The sequence below is a fragment of the Budorcas taxicolor genome, chromosome 11 (assembly GCF_023091745.1).
Source record: "Budorcas taxicolor isolate Tak-1 chromosome 11, Takin1.1, whole genome shotgun sequence".
Classification (NCBI taxonomy): Eukaryota; Metazoa; Chordata; class Mammalia; order Artiodactyla; family Bovidae; genus Budorcas; species Budorcas taxicolor.
In genome coordinates this window covers 42,930,246-42,946,743 of record NC_068920.1, presented here as the reverse complement: position 1 = coordinate 42,946,743, position 16,498 = coordinate 42,930,246, and the positions used below count along the sequence as shown (strand labels likewise).

Sequence of the window (16,498 nt, the reverse complement as noted above, 5' to 3'; positions counted from 1 at the left end):
ACACTTCTCCACAGCAGTCCCAGGCCCGGGAAATCAACTCCCAGCGCCGCGTTTCGCTGCGATCCCGCAGCCGCTCACGGACCTGCCATTTTTCCCTGCATCATCGGGCTTCTGGGAGGCACCCTAAGGTGACTCCTCTCAGACTCTGTTAGTATGTGGTCATAATAGACACAAAGCCGTAGAAGTGACTGGGCTAGGAGTGACCAGGTCTTCCTTCTCACCCGTTCCCAGACACGCCCCTTGCCGCAGGTCTCAGATTAAATCTTACTCCCTTCTTGGGAGAAAATAGCTCCCCAGGCTTGGAGTGGGAGGTTGGCTTGGGGAAGGAGGAAGGCCGTTGGTCGTCTTTGAAGACCTGTAGGCAAGGGAGGGAGGGCGTTTGTCCTGGGTGGGGCTCCATGCCAGGTCCTCTGGGTGGCTGTGAAGTGGTGAGGGAAGGGGTGGGAACGCTGGACTTCTGGACTTTGGGCCGGGCAGATCCTTCTGAGTCCCTGGCTGCTTGAACTGAGTTTCTTCCGGGCTCCTGCCTGAACGCCACAACCAAGGGCTCTATACAGGTAAGAAGACTTCAAAGAAGAGAAGCAAGGCCCTTTTGAGGAAGTAGGAAGACAGCCTGGAAGAAACAGAGCTGACCAGGCATGGAGATGCTGGGCTTAGCCCTGCGGGTGACTCAGCCTGAACACCTTGAGCCTCTAGGCCCCTCTCATCTGGGTCCTGCGATGAAAGCCCCTCTCTTTTTCGTCTCCCTCTCTGTCTTGATTTAGCTTTGAAACTTATTCCTTCCCCTTTTTGGAAAACACTGCAGTATTTTCTGTATACCTTCTGCCTGCTTTAACTCCGTTCCCTTTGCAGCTCTATCAGACACCTGCTGTGTTCTCTATGGTGCTGTCTCTCCTTTCCTGATTCCTTTTCCTAACCCAAACTCTCTCTTCTCCAGCTCCTTTTTTTTTTAAATTGTGTTAATTCTAAATCCCTGCTACTTCTCTGCACCTTTGTTCTTTCTACAGTTTTTCTTCTTTCACGTCAATTCCTTTCCCTCTGTCTTTCCCACAACCTTAGCTTTGTGTCTAGTGTTGTTATAGGCTGTCTGCTCACTGGTCACTCTCCCTCCAATTAAACTTTAGGGTCCCCCTACCCCCACCCCTGCTATGGTCTCTTGTCCCCTCACTTGGATCCCTACCGCCCTCTAATCAAGGCACATAGACACTCTTTCCTGATCTTTACCCCAGCTGAGCTCTGTTGTTTCTCTGTAGCCCAGGCAAGGTCCCCTGACCAGGATGTCAGGCCTGGTGTTGGGACAGCGGGATGAGCCTGCAGGGCACCGGCTCAGCCAAGAGGAGATCCTGGGGAGCACCCGTCTGGTGAGCCAGGGGCTAGAAGCTCTCCACAGTGAACACCAGGCTGTGCTGCAAAGCCTGTCCCAGACCATCGAGTGTCTGCAGCAGGGTGGCCATGAAGAAGGCCTGGTTCATGAGAAGGCCCGGCAGCTGCGCCGTTCCATGGAAAACATAGAGCTGGGGCTGAGTGAGGCCCAGGTGAGCAGGAGGAGGTGGTGCCAAGTGGCCCCGGGTAGATGGAGGAGCAGTTGTCTGATTGGAGCTTGGGGGTCATTTGGGATCCTCTTGTCCTAGCGGCTTGGATTCATTCACCCAATAAATATGTATTAAGTCTCTACCACGTGCCAGACACTATTCTCCAGACACATCACTGAACAAGAACAACCATAAATCTTGGCCATCTTGGAGCTTATATTCTAGCTGGGAGAGGCAGGCTTTAGACAAATAAATAAATGATTCAGTATGCCAGAGTGATAATCATTAAGGACAAAAGGATAAAAATCAAGCAAGGAAGGGAGTTGGGGTGTACGGGGAGAGGATGCAGTTTTAGATAGGGTGGCCAATAGGAGCCTCGCTGGAAAGGTGTCATTTGAGCAAAGAATTGAAGACTAAGGAACGAGTCATACAATAAATGGGAGAAGAACATCCGAAGCACCATGCAAAGGCCCCGACCTGGAGCCTTTCTGGTGAGTTCAGTGAAAGGCCCACGTGGCTGCTGGACTGTGAATATGGGGAAGCAAAATAGAAAATGAAGAGGCAGTTGGGGTGGGGCCAGATCACGTGGAACTGTAGGCCATCATAAGGACTCGACTTTTACTGTGAGTGAGATGGAAGCTATTGGAATGTGTTGACCGGAGGAGTGATGTGGTCTAACGTTTTGAAAAGATTGTCATCTGGCTGCAGGGTTGAGAACAGACTCTAGGGGGACAGGGGAAGAAACAAGGAGACCAATGAGGAGGCAATTACCGTAATCCAGGTGGGAATTGATAGTGGCTTGGCCCAGGCTGGCCCTGGAAGTGGTGAGAAATTTGATTCAGGGTATATTTGGAAGGTAGACTCATCACTACCCCACCCTACCTCCGAGTCTTGCTGGCTCCCCTCCCTCCTACCCCTCAACTCTCCTAGCCGGATCCCAACGCTCACAGAATGTGCCCACCTAGGTGATGCTGGCTTTGGCAAACCACCTGAGCACGGTGGAGTCGGAGAAACAGAAGCTGCGGGCACAGGTCCGGCGGCTCTGCCAGGAGAACCAGTGGCTCCGGGACGAGCTGGCCGGCACCCAGCAGCGGCTCCAGCGCAGCGAACAGGCCGTGGCTCAGCTGGAGGAGGAGAAGAAGCACCTGGAGTTCCTGGGGCAGCTGCGGCAGTACGACGAGGACGGGCACGCAGCGGTGAGCATGCGCAGGACAGCTGGGCATCACCACATGCACAGGGCATGGCTGCGTCATCCTCTTGAGGACCAGCAGCCCTGCCCAACCTGCCCTGACCTGGCAGAATTCAGGTCCTGACACCAGTTCTGGACAGCAAGGAAGAAGCCAGTCACTTGTTCAGTCAGCATTTGATTAAATGACTGCTATGTGTCAGGCGAACTCTGCTGGGGTTGCAACAGTGAACAGGACAAAGTTCCTGCTCCCATAATAATAGATTTTTGGCATTTGGACAGTTCCAATTCAGAATCCTAAGCGCTGTAGGTAGGGAAAACAGCTCAGTCGAGCAAGTCCTTCTAAAATTTGCTTTTGAAATGTGTGGAATTTAACCTTCATGCAACACGCATTTATATTTCTCTGTGCCTTAGGCAAGGCAAGATGTGTGTCAGGTAGATCTGAGAAGCTACAAAACAAGAGTTCCTGCCTTCTCGAGCTTATAATGTAGCTGTAGGAACAAGGCTTACGTGTGAGAACATGTATGCGACAACACAAAGCAGTCAGTGCCCGGTGCTGAAGGAGAGGTTCAGGCAGTGTGGGAGGAGTCCCAAGGAGATAGGTTCATAGGGGCTGGGATGGACTGAAGGATTCACAGAGGAGGGCGGGGTACAGGGATGGGTAAGATTTAGGTTGGATTATTTTATTTAACTGGATTAGGAATTGAGGTGGATTTTGATGGTCTATGAGGGAGAAGGGGGAGCTCTCTAGACCAGATGTGTGTGTGTGTGCGTGATAAGGCACCAGGGCTGGAAAGGTGGCCTGACCCAGGGACAGTGGGATGATTTGATAGTGGGTCATCCTGGTGAAGCTGGGCAGGAGAGTTGGAAGTGTTTGTACAAGGCTACAGTACTTGTTGGGGTGAAGCATTTTTGCCTGGTATGAAAGTAGGTTGACAGTGAGAACTGGGCATTACGTCCAGAACAAGCGGTGGCAGATGATGGACACCAGGCAGAGCTAGACACTCTGGGTACATGTTAATAAGATAGGACACACCCCTGCCTTCAGGGGAGACCGAACAGACATGTAATCAGTGTAAACACATGGGGATCAACGCGGGACTATAATTACCAGAGTCGAGGGAGAGAGAGATGGCGGGTGAGGGTAGTTAGGAAGGAAACTCTCTGGATATGAAGGAACTGAAAGTCATGAGATTTTGGCTGAAGCATCTCGTTTATTTGGGGTGTTTTTTTTGTTGTTGTTTTGTTTTTGGTTGCACTGCATGGTTTGGAGGATTTTAGTTCCCCATCCGGGGATCAACCTGCGCCCCCTCCAGCAGAAACTCAGAGTCTTAACCACTGGACTATCAGAGAGACACCCATCTTGGTTTTTCTACGAACAAGAGAGGCCTAGGCTTGGCAGGACAGATGCTGACTTTCCCAGGGGCAAGGACAGCGACAGGGGATTTGTCCTATACCCCACCTGTCAATGATGTCACGGTTTAGAGGGGGCTTGAAGAGGCTGCCAGGGCTATCTCATCTCAGACATACTGCTGCTTCCCTTCCAGGAGGAGAAGGAAGGTGATGCCTCCAAGGATTCCCTGGATGACCTCTTCCCCAACGAGGAGGAAGAGGACCCCAGCAATGGCTGTGAGTCTGCCTCTGGAGTTGGAGGGTGAAGTGGGGGCAGCGGCTGGTGAACACAGGATGCTCACCGTCCAGGAATGGGTTCTCCACTGCCTCTGGAGATGCGCTAGGGACCAGTACTTTGATTCCCTTAGCTTCCCCCTTATTCATCAACATTTATTAAGCACGTACCCCATGCCAGGCACTGTGCCGCGCACCAGGGAGTCCAAGATGAGAAGGTCGTGATTCTTGCCGGTAAGGAGCTCACTCGAGACTGGGAGAGTGCCCCTGGAGTGAAGAGCATGAGCTCCTCAAGGGAAAGGACCAGGTCTTTCTTATCTTTGTATCCCTGGTGCAGGCCCTTCTCAGGATTTCTGAGTGGTTTTTTTTTTTTTCATTGCACTGGGTCCTTGTCACTGTGCGCCGGCTTTCCCTAGTTGTGGCCAGTCAGGGCTGCTCTTCGTTGCGGTGCCTGGACTTCTCGTTGCAGTGGCTGCTCTTGCTGCGGGGCACAGGCTTTAGGCACATGGTCTTCAGTGGTTGCCGCACTCGGGCTTTAGAGGGAGGGCCCAGTTGTTGTGGGGCATGGACTTAGTTTCCCTGTGGCATGTGGAATCTCCCCCAACCAGGGACTGAACACGTGTCCCCTGCACTGGCAGCCAGATTCTCATCCACTGTACCACCAGGGAAGTCCATTGAGTAGTTTGTTGAATGAGTGAATGACTGAGTGAACAAATGGGATTGTGATGGGCACAGAGGCAAAGAGGTGAGCAGAGGAGTAGCAGTTGAGGGACTTCCCTAGTGGTCCAGTGGCTAGGACTCCGAGCTTTCACTGCTGAGGGCCCAGGTTTGATCCCTGGCTGGGGAACTAAGATCCTGCAAGCTGTGGTGCAGCCAATACAATTTTAAGAAAAGAAGAGTAGCAAGTTGAGGCAGGTCTCTCGGCAGGCAGGGAGCCTGGTGGGGGTTGGTCACAGGCAGGGAGAAAGACCTGAGTGGGGAGGGGTGAGCGGACAGCGGAGGGAGAGCTGGTGTCATCTGAGGGATCTCTGTCGTCTTCTGCGTCGGGGTAGTGTCCCGTGGCCAGGGCGCCCAGCACAGCGGCTATGAGATCCCAGCGAGGTTGCGCACACTGCACAATCTGGTGATCCAGTACGCAGCCCAGGGTCGCTATGAGGTGGCCGTGCCGCTCTGCAAGCAGGCGCTGGAGGACCTGGAGCGCACATCCGGCCGCGGCCACCCCGACGTGGCCACCATGCTCAACATCCTGGCTCTGGTGTATCGGTGAGTGCTGTGTCCTCTCAGGAGCCTGCCTCCAGGCGTGGTCCCACCTTGACCCGCCTCTGGCTCTCACTCCTCCTCTCCACAGGGCACCTCTTCTTCCCCCCACCAGGGGGCTTCCTTGTCTCACGCTTTTACACCTGAGCGCTTGACCTCAGAATCCTCACCCCTCAGGTTTTTGGCTTCTCCTGTCTCTCCTCTGGAGAGGGTCTTTTTCTCTGTTCCTGTCTCTTGCATCCTGTGCCTTTGGTCTCCTCCGGGCACGGCCACGCTCTGGGGGTGGTGGTGAACCCCTCTCACTGCTCCCACTAGGCTTCCTGTCTTGTCATGGCAGGGCCCAGCCCCTAAATGTACCTTAGCTGTCCCGAAGGGAAGGAAGTAAGGAGATGCTGAGCGGCAGAGTTTGGGCTAACCCCTTGTCGCTTTTGTCCTCTTACAGGGACCAGAATAAGTACAAGGAAGCTGCGCTCCTGCTCAATGATGCCCTCAGCATCCGGGAGAGCACCCTGGGCCGGGACCACCCCGCTGTCAGTACTCCTTGCCCTCCTTGCCCTGTGCTTCCTCCGCTTGTCCGTCTGCTGCCCTCAGCCCACTCCCCGGGGGTCTCAAGAGCGAGGCGTGGGGACTCCTTTCTCCTGCTGTGCTCATCGCAGTGGTTCTCAGCTCTCTCAGACCCAATATCTTCTTTTTTTAAAAAAATTTTAATGGCAAAATAATTGCTTTCCAGTGTTGTTAGTTTCTGCTGTACAAAGGCATGAATCAGCCATGTGTATACATATATCCCCCTCCCTCTTGAGCCTCCTTCCCACCCCTTTAGGTCATCACAGAATATACAACTGAGTTCCCTGTGATGACTCCCTTTTATAATGAATATTTTCCTAAAATTTAACTCATATAATGTAACCTACCTACCTATATAATTTCCTCAAAAGTTGAATGATACTCTATTAATGTAAGAGAGAAACAAGGAAAGTAATTTATAATAAGATATATAATACTTTACAGTAAAGCGAAAATACAGTAACAGTTGTGTTGAGTACAGCAATGTTAGAAGACATAGTAGTCTGATATACAATGAATGAAAAACTTTAGATGTGAAAGTTGCTCAGTCGTGTCTGACTCTTTGTGATCCCATGGCCTATGCGGTCCATGGGATTCTCCAGGCCAGAATACTGGAGTGGGTAGCCTTTCCCTTCTCCAGGGGATCTTCCCAACCCAGGGATCGAACCCAGTTCTCCCGCGTTGCAGGTGGATTCTTTACCAGCTGAGCCACAAGGGAAGCCCTTTAGATGTAGAAGAAGTAAAACTAGTAAATCTTTTATGTAAAAGTATGTACTAGGAATGCAGGCAATGGCGCCCCACTCCAGTATTCTTGCCTGGAAAATCCCATGGACAGAGGAGCCTGGTGGGCTACAGTCCATGGCGTTGTGAAGAGTCGGACACGACTGAGCGACTTTACTTTCACTTTTCACTGTCATGCATTGGAGAAGGAAATGGCAACCCACTCCAGTGTTCTTGCCTGGAGAATTCCAGGGACGGGGGAGCCTGGTGGGCTGCTGTCTATGGGGTCACACAGAGTCGGACATGACTGAAGTGACTTAGCAGCAGCAGCAGCAGCAGGAATGCAAAGTCAAGTGGGCCTTAGGAAGCATCACTGTGAACAAAGCCAGTGGAGGTGATGGAATTCCAGTTGAGCTATTTCAAATTCTAAAAGAAGATGCTGTTAAAGTGCTGCACTCAATATGCCAGCAAATTTGGAAAACTCAGCAGTGGCCGCAGGACTGGAAAAGGTCAGTTTTCATTCCAATCCCAAGAAAAAGCAATGTCAAAGAATGTTCAGAGTACTGCACAATTGCACTCATCTCACACGCTAGCAAAGTAATGCTCAAAATTCTCCAAGCCAGGCTTCAACAGTATCTGAACTGAGAACTTCTAGATGTTCAAGCTGGATTTAGAAAAGGCAGAGGAACCAGAAATCAAATTACCAACATCCACTGGATCATAGAAAAAGCAAGAGAGTTCCAGAAAAACATCTACTTCTGCTTTATTAACTATGCCAAAGCTTTTGACTGTGTGGATCACAACAAACTGTGGAAAATTCTTCAAGGGATGGGAAAACCAGACCACCTTACCTGCCTCCTGAGAAATCTGTATGCAGGTCAAGAAGCAACAGTTAGAACCAGACATGGAACAACGGACTGGTTCCAAATTGGGAAAGGAGTACATCAAGGCTGTATATTGTCACCCTGCTTATTTAACTTCTATGCAGAGTACATCATGCAAAATGCTGGACTGGATGAAGCACAAGCTGAAATCAAAAGATTGCCGGGAGAAATATCAATAACCTCAGATAGCAGATGACACCACCCTTATGGCAGAAAGCGAAGAAGAACTAAAGAGACTCTTGAAAGTGAAAGAGGAGAGTGAAAAAGCTGGCTTAAAATTCAACATTCAAAAAACGATGATCGTGGCATCTGGTCCCATCACTTCATGGCAAATAGACAGGGAAACAATGGAAACAGTGAGAGACTTTATTTTCTTGGATTGCAAAATCACTGAAGATGGTGTCTGCAGCCGTGAAATTAAAAGATGCTTACTCCTTGGAAGAAAAGCTGTGACCAACCTAGATAGCATGTTAAAAAATAGAGACATTACTTTGCCAACAAAGGTCCGTCTAGTCAAAGCTATGGTTTTTCCAGTGGTCATGTATGGATGTGAGAGTTGGAATATAAAGAAAACAGTGCTGAGGAATTGATGCTTTTGAACTGTGGAGTTGGAGGAGACTCTTGAGAGTCCCATGGACTGCAAGGAGATCCAACCAGTCAATCCTAAAGGAAATCAGTCCTGAATATTCATTGGAAGGACTGATGCTGAAGCTGAAACTCTAATACTTTGGCCACCTGATGAGAAGAACTGACTCACTGGAAAAGACCCTGATGCTGGGAAGGATTGACGGCAGGAAGAGAAGGGAATGACAGAGGGTGAGCTGGTTGGATGGCATCACCGACTCGATGGATGTGAGTTTGAGCAAGCTCTGGGAGTTGGTGATGGACAAGGAAGTCAGGCGTGCTGCAGTCCATGGGGTCACAAAGAGTCGGACACGACTGAGCAACTGAACTGAACTGAGCTGATGTACTAGGAAAAGGACAGAGCAGGAGTTCCCTGGTGGTCCAGTGGTTAGGACTCCATGCTTTCACTGCCAAGGGCCTGGGTTCAATCCTTGTTCAAGGAACTAAGATCACACAAGCTGCATGGTGCAGCCAAAGTAGTAATAATAGTAGTATCAACAATAATAATAAATAAATTTTTAAAGTTAAAAATGACAGAGCAGAAATATTGGCATATATAAGATTAAAACCTAGTGTTAGATTAAGTAGTAATAGATCAGGTTTCTTTGTGATAAGAGAAAGAGAAATAACTTTAAATAGGGTCAGCATATAAAACAAATGCTAGGTGTGTTAAAGGGAAGAAGGTGAGAAATAAGGTATTTTTGAAAATGAATAAGAAAAGAATTCCCTGTGTTATGACATGTGATAGGGAAGGATGATGTGTCTCAGGAAGCATAACTCCTGTCTTGATATCCCACCAAGTATCAAAGCTTATATTTAGTGTTTGAGTGTCTGGCAGGGCAATCAAAAGTTGCCTGAGCTGTCCCATACAGGTACCACATCTGTAGCATACTTGCTCCCCCAAAGGTATTAGTGCCCACAGTCTTTATGGCAATCAAAGGAAACGCCACCTTCAGAAATGTCTAAAAATCTCCTTAGAGGGTGAGACCACCCCCGTGGGGAATCTCAGAGCCTGGGGGGGTCAGCACTTTCCCCTCCCCCAGCTCACCTGTGGCTCGGGTGGGAGAGTCCATTTGTCTGGGAGTTGGGCAGCATGGGACCTTGCTGTTTCAGGTCCTTTGTCTGATGGGGACAGGCCTGTCTTCCTAGGTGGCGGCCACACTCAACAACCTGGCTGTGCTCTATGGGAAGAGGGGCAAATACAAGGAGGCGGAGCCGCTGTGCCAGCGGGCACTGGAGATTCGAGAAAAGGTGCCCGTGCCCTCCGCCTGTTCTTCCCTGTTGCGGTGACCCCTCCTCCCCCGTCTCTCTTCTGATCTACCCTTTTTCCTTCACTTTTTGACTCACCCTCCGTCTCTCCCTATTCCCTGTTCCTTCATTCTCTACCCCCGGCTCCCTGTGTGGGCGTGTGCGTGCGTGTGCACGTACACACACACACACACACACACGCATAGTCACAGCTATCTGTGTCTCCTTTGCATCCTTCCAGGTCCTGGGTACCAACCACCCAGATGTGGCAAAGCAGCTAAACAACCTGGCCCTGTTGTGCCAAAACCAGGGCAAGTATGAGGCTGTGGAACGCTATTACCGGCGGGCACTGGCCATCTATGAGGGGCAGCTGGGGCCAGACAACCCTAACGTGGCCCGGACCAAGAACAACCTGGTAAGGGAGGGAGGGCAGACGCAGTGGGAGGAGGGGAGGGGGTGCACCGTAGTCTGGTACATGGCCTCATCGCCTTTGTGCCCAGCTCGGGGGCTGCCTGTGGGTATTGCGGGGTCTGGTCCCTTCCTGTGGGAAGGCAGAAGTTCCGTAGCCTCTCAGGAGTGGAGTGGGAACACCCTGGACCCTGCAGCTGGACAAGGAGGGGGTGAGGAAGATCTCTGCGGAAAGTCATAAAGAGACCAAGAAGTGGAAATGCCAGGCCTGGCTGAGACTTCATCTCCACCTTTTGTTCCCATGTTTTTGCCTTCCCGCCCCCAGGCTTCCTGTTACCTGAAACAAGGCAAGTATGCTGAAGCTGAGACTCTCTACAAGGAGATCCTGACGCGTGCCCACGTGCAGGAGTTTGGCTCTGTGGATGGTGAGTGGTGAGGGCCTGGGTGGGGCGCTGCAGGGAGGAAGGGAAATGCAGACCAAAGGTTGGTGGGGGAGGGTTGACCACAGTGGTTCCAGGGGGAGCCAGACCCCTGTAGTCCAGCGCTATTGGCCTCTGGGTCCTGGCTCCCTACTTAGTGTCCAGCTCTGTTCTCTAACCTCACCACCCCATCCCGTGTATCACCCCCAGATGATCACAAGCCCATCTGGATGCATGCAGAGGAGCGGGAGGAAATGAGCAAAGTGAGTTAGGGGCCCAGCCTGGGGAGCCGGGGACTTTCGGGGCCTCTGACTTATTCCTGCACCAGCCCTAGCTGCATGGCACCTTCCCAGACCCAGCCTGCACCCCAGCCCTGTGCTAGCTTGTACCCCAGCATCTCTGTACATTCACCTCTGGCTTTCCCTCCCGCTCTGTCCTCCTGCAGAGCCGGCACCGAGAGGGCAGCACACCCTATGCTGAGTATGGAGGCTGGTACAAGGCCTGCAAAGTGAGCAGGTGAGAAGCTGGCATGGGTGTGTGGGCTCCGACACCCTCCATCGACCCCAGATCCCCCCTCCTGCCCCTTCCCCTGTTTCCCGGGGACCTTCCCTTAGCCTTGGCTCCGCTTCCTCTCTCTCCTGCTTGTTTCCTGAGTCCATCTTCTCTTCCTTCCCTGGTCTCCCCCTGCCGCAGCCCCACAGTGAACACGACCTTGAGAAACCTCGGAGCTCTGTACAGGCGCCAGGGAAAGCTGGAGGCAGCTGAGACCCTGGAGGAATGTGCCCTGCGCTCCCGGAAACAGGTCAGGGACCAGGAGGGGAAGGAGGTCCAGAGGTAGGGCCCTGGGGACAGGAGCGGGGCCCACTGAGGCTGCTTGTGAGTCTCTGAAGAGTAAGAGGAGAGGGTGAGGAGGAAGAAGGGAGAGGTTGGTGAGACACTCTTGTGGTTGTGGTTGTTTTTAAGTGTGTTCTTACCCCTCACCTGCCCTTTGCGGTTAGGACTCCAAGTTCAAGGTTCACTTCACTAAATGGCAGTATTAACAGGGAAAGACCACCTTTCGACAATGTGAAGAATCTTGTGAGGAGGGGCAGGGGCACTGTGGGTGAAAGGGCTGCAGGTGAGGGAAGCTCTGAGTCAAGAGTTTCTCAAATCACGGGTCTTGACTCACTGGGTCCTGAAATCAATTCGTTGTGGGCCTTGGCTAAAGATAGATGTGGATCTCTAACACATTGCAAAAAGAAAAGGTGAGTGTCTCCTTTCCAGTATGTGTGTAGTAAGAAGTTGCAAGGGAAACTCTTTCCTTTGTTGTGGCTGGTAGTGAGAAAAAGTTTAAAGTCCCACCCTGAAGTGTTCAGAAGTGGGAAGTCCCTGTTCCTTCTTTTCCTTCCAGGGCACTGACCCAATCAGCCAGACCAAGGTGGCCGAGCTGCTTGGGGAGGGTGATAGTGGAAGGACCTCCCAGGAGGGCCTGGCGGGCAGCGTGAAATTCGAGGGAGGTGAAGATGCCTCGGTGGCGGTGGAGTGGTCAGGGGTAAGTCTGATCATCGCACCTTGAACTCTCCTGCTTCTCCTTCTGGTAGTGACGAGAGGCTCTGAGCCCACAGGATAGGAGAACACCTTGTCCTCATCCCAATCCAGTTAGCCTGTCCCTCTCGGGGGCCTCTCTGCAAGCCAGCTGTTGACCAGGCTGGGCTTCTGGGGAAGGGGCAGGCGTCTGGAATCATAGACTCAGAGCTCAATCTCCCTGGGATCCCTTAGCCTCTGTTCCCCATCCCTCTCTGCCAGGATGGCAGTGGGGCGCTGCAGAGGAGCGGCTCTCTGGGCAAGATCCGAGATGTGCTTCGTAGAAGCAGCGAACTCCTGGTGAGGAAGCTCCAGGGGTCCGAGCCCCGGCCTTCCAGGTACGCACTGACTGGGATACAGCAAAGTAGGCAGGGCTCTGGAGAAGTGTCTTGGGAGGGAAACAGGGAGGAGGTCAGTAGGATGGCCATGGAGAGAGGGTGGGGAAAATAGTGCCCCGGTGCCGGGACAATAACTAAGCAGATGCTGGTGACTGAGGAAGACGTGTGTGTGTGTGTGTGCGTGCGTGTGCGTGTGCGTGTGCGCGTGCGTGTGTGTGTGTGGTGGGGAGGTCAGATGGTGAGGAGGCAGTGACATGAGTATGTGTGGTGGTGGCCAAGCGTCCCAAGCTTCAGGGCCACCCATGGGAAGAGAAGAGGCCTCAGTTCTTTCTTTTCCTTTGTAGCAGCAACATGAAACGGGCAGCCTCCTTGAACTATCTGAACCAACCCAGTGCAGCGCCCCTCCAGGTGAGAGCAGTCTCATTCAGTGCACTGTGGGTGAGAAAGAAAGGACAACCCCAGTGGGAAGAGGGGAGAGTCACCTGGGATGAAGACTCTGTCAGGGAATTGGAGGTGGGCAGGTAGAAATCAGGCAGACAACTTGTTGGGGGTGGTGACCCCCAAGGGATACTTTTGGGCCAGAGATAGCAGAAATAAATTAATCAGGAGGGGAACAGGAATTGCTATTCTCTTAACGGGTACTTTAGAATTATGAATAATTAAGGAATGATTTGGGGCTTCAGTGGTAAAGAATCCACCTGCAGTTCCGGAGCCACAGGAAATGTGGGTTCGATCCCTGGGTCAGGAAGATCCCCTGGAGGAGGAAATGGCAACCCACTCCAGTATTCTTGCCTGGAAAATTCCATGGACAGAGGAGCCCTGGCAGGCTACAGTCCAAGGGGTTGCAAAGAATCAGACACAACTGAATGACTGAGCAAGCACACACACAGGGAATGATTCGGGAATACTAACTGCTCTAACCCTATAGCCCCTATACTCCTCATCTTGTAGAGTCAGCAGTAGATGAGAAGGGAAAAGGGGGGAAAAAAAAGTATTACCTCATCTCCATTTGAGAAAACACAGCAATGATATTTTAATGGGAGATGACCACCTGTATCAGCACCTTCAAAGTATATCCCTGTATTCATGTGGTTCTTCCACGTATATTCTCCACCAGATCTTGGCCTTCTGGGAAGTCCTAGCAAAGGCAGCACAAGCCCTAGAGCTTGAGGTTGAGGTTCCAGATTCCACCCTAGGTCCTCAGAGAGACCGTAGCCGTGAGATGGACAGACTCCAGGGGACAGTCTTTGGGAACCTGGGGTCTGTGGGCTGATGGCTTGGTGTTGTCTGTTTCAGGTCTCCCGGGGCCTCAGTGCCAGCAGTATGGACCTCTCTTCAAGCAGCTGACATTCAACTCATGCCCCACATCTGCTGGGTCCCCCCACAGCCCTCACAGCATTCCCTGTTGCTCCTGGCTCTTCCAGCCCCAAGGTGGGACAGTGAAGGGGGAGCAGTTAACCAGAAGATTGCTGCTGCCCTTAGGGTCTCAGCCCCCTCCTCAGGAATCCCCTTCAGGAAGGACCCTCAGGACATCCTCCCCCCACCCTGTGGTCCTCTAGAGTAGCTAGCTCTACTACTGGGGCCCCCAAAGTGGGTAAGAAGCGGGTACGCACCTCAGAGATGCAGCCTCCTGCTGGCTTTTCTGTCAGAGGGCTTGGGGCTGGCCAGCCCACCTGCCTTGCCCTGGCCTCTCTCGTTCCCTCTGCTGCCTCACTTCAGGTCCGTGTATTTCACTTTTCTTAAATAAAGGAATCAGGTAACCACTGAGCCACTTGAGTCCTGATGGAGAGGGCAGGAAGCAAGGGTTGCGTCGGGGCCCTTTACAGAAGGGCGCAGGGTAGTGATGGATGGGGCAGCAGGAGGAATGTTGCTTCTTGGGTCTCTCCTCTCTTCGTTCCCCTGTTTGTATCCTCTCCAGCAGGGCCTGCAGGAAGGCATCTGGGGGAAGGGGGAGGCCCACAACCCAAGGAGAAGGTGCTCTGGACTGGCTTGTCAGGGACATGTGGCGGCCATGTGGCAGGACCCTGGAGTCCTGGCGCCACTGCTCCCGGCCTGTGAGGCCCTCTGTGGCGGCCCCTCCTCCTCCCAGCTGCTTGGGGGAAGGGAGGTCTAAGAAGGCCTGGGGGGCCCTCCGGAGCCAGAAGGGGATGAGGCACTTACTATCCATCCCTTCTCAGCAGATCCTGGAGGCCCAGCAGCAGCTGGGGCCCATCTTCTAAAGCTTGACTCCTCCTGACCCGCCTCCTACACCCCTTGCTGCTTTCACAACAAAGAAAGAATGTGGGGGTGGTGGCGCTGGGGGGTGGGGGGTTCCTGGAACAAGGGCGGTACTGGGCCTCCCCACAGCTGGAGACTTGGCCATGCCCTGACACGGCCCAGACCGCTGGAGATGGACTTGGGATGAATTTGTCAGTTTAACAGCCTTCAGTCCGCTGTTCAGGGGCCCAGTCTCTCTCTACCTTTGGGTTCCGACTGGTCCAGAGCCAAACCAGACCCTCGCCAGCACTGGACCCCAGGCTACCTCTCTCCTGGGGCTCCACGGTAGCTCCAGGGTTACCTTGCTTGGGGACACCAAGGACACCATTCTGTTCTAGATCTTCCTCCAGATATCAGGTTGCTGCAAAGTGAGCCAGAGCCTACCCTTTCCCCTCCCACCAGAGAATTTGGGGGAACTACTGGCCACAGCCCTCAGGAAAGCCTAGAACCAACCATCTTCCCCAGGAGCCACAGAATCACAAAAGTCCCTTTAGGTCCCCTGAGTCCCTGCACACGAGGTGGTAGGCGCAGCATCCGCTCCCAGACCTCGCTCAGGTCCCCACAGTCCCCGGGCCTCCTCGACTCCATCCATTCTCCATCTCCAGACCCCTCCCCCAACTACGAGCTCCTCCCCACCACGGCGGGGAGGGGGCGTCGAGGGGGCGGGGCGCCGCGCGGCGCCCAGGCGGGGAGGGGGCGTCGTGGGGCGGGGCTTGGCGGCGGCAGCGGCGGCGGCGCGCTAGGACTCGGAGGTACGGGGCGCGCGCGGCTCTAGCTCAGGACGCCTCGGGCTCGGGCTCGGGCTCCAGCTGCGGCTGCTGCAGCGGCGCCCGCGCTCCGGTGCGCTCGGCCTCCTGGGCCCGCCGGGGATCGCTGACCGCGAGCCCGCCGTGCTCCCGCGCGCTCCCTTCTCCGACCCCACCGCGATGGGAACCGCGCGCGGAGCCCCGAGCAACCCCTGCCGGCTGCCTCTGCTCAGCGTCTTGCTGCTGCCGCTGCTGGGCGGTGAGTCCCGGCGAGCTGGGGGAGCGCGGGAGCCCCGAGGGCCGAGAGGGCACCGGGGAGGTGGGCTGGGGCGGGGCAGACACCGTGTGTGGGTCAGGGTCTCGCTGGGATGGGAAGGCGAGGTCCTGGCCGCCGGGAGGCGGCGAAGCCCTCGCGCACTCGGCCGGGGCCCCTCTTGCCCCGCGCCCGCGAGGACGCGTCTCTAGCCTCCCCAGAGTTTTCCCGGCCTGAGCCGAGAGTTTGCTCGGGAACTGCCGGGAGTTGCCGACTCCCGGGCTCGAGTGTCGCGTTTCTCTGCGGGAGACAAACGACTACCTCCCAGTTAGGGGGTGCAGCGCGGTGGCTGGCGGTGGGGGAGGCGGGGTCTCCCCGGCCGGCTGAGCCTAGGTGAGGGAGGCCGGCCCGGGGTCGGATGCAGGACCGACCTGCGATGCGCGGGGCGCACGGAGCTTTGTTACCTACGCCGGCCCGACGCTCCCGGCTTCCCTCCTCCAAGTTCCTGGGCCAGGCTGGATCCCGGACCGCCCGGATGGTGAGGGCGGAAGAAGGGAAGAGTGAGGGGCCGTCCCATCTCCGGCTCCCGGGCCTGAGCCCTGAGCCCACTCCCGGCTGGAGTCGGATCTAGGAGCTGAGAGTCCCGGGCTGTCGCGGTGACTAATGTGTGAAGGCCGCTGCCAAAATCGGGCATGGCCGGCCTGCAAAGGTGCGGACGGGGTTGGTTCTGTCTCCTTCCTGAATTCTCATTCTCTCTCTCCCCAACAAGGAAGGAAACTTTCTTTCTACAGACAGAAAGGCAAAAAAAGAGTTCATTCTGGCTTCTTGTAGGGCCTCAGGCTTTTGATGAGGGTGTGGCCCCTATCTCTAGGGC

At 54.0% G+C, this 16,498-nt stretch overlaps 1 protein-coding gene across 1 annotated transcript; it reads left to right on the top strand.

Annotated features, from left to right (window-relative positions):
- Window positions 1–444: 444 nt before the first annotated feature.
- KLC4 (kinesin light chain 4) lies at window positions 445–14,129 on the top strand. The gene is made up of 16 exons (XM_052649398.1): window positions 445–557; window positions 1,254–1,535; window positions 2,498–2,728; window positions 4,266–4,347; window positions 5,397–5,607; window positions 6,044–6,131; window positions 9,543–9,644; window positions 9,883–10,056; window positions 10,375–10,474; window positions 10,679–10,731; window positions 10,914–10,984; window positions 11,162–11,270; window positions 11,859–11,999; window positions 12,254–12,369; window positions 12,714–12,777; window positions 13,666–14,129. The coding sequence occupies exons 2-16, from the start codon at window positions 1,278–1,280 to the stop codon at window positions 13,714–13,716; spliced, it is 1,851 nt and encodes a 616-aa protein (XP_052505358.1). The 5' UTR covers window positions 445–557; window positions 1,254–1,277; the 3' UTR covers window positions 13,717–14,129.
- The last annotated feature ends 2,369 nt before the right edge of the window (window positions 14,130–16,498 follow it).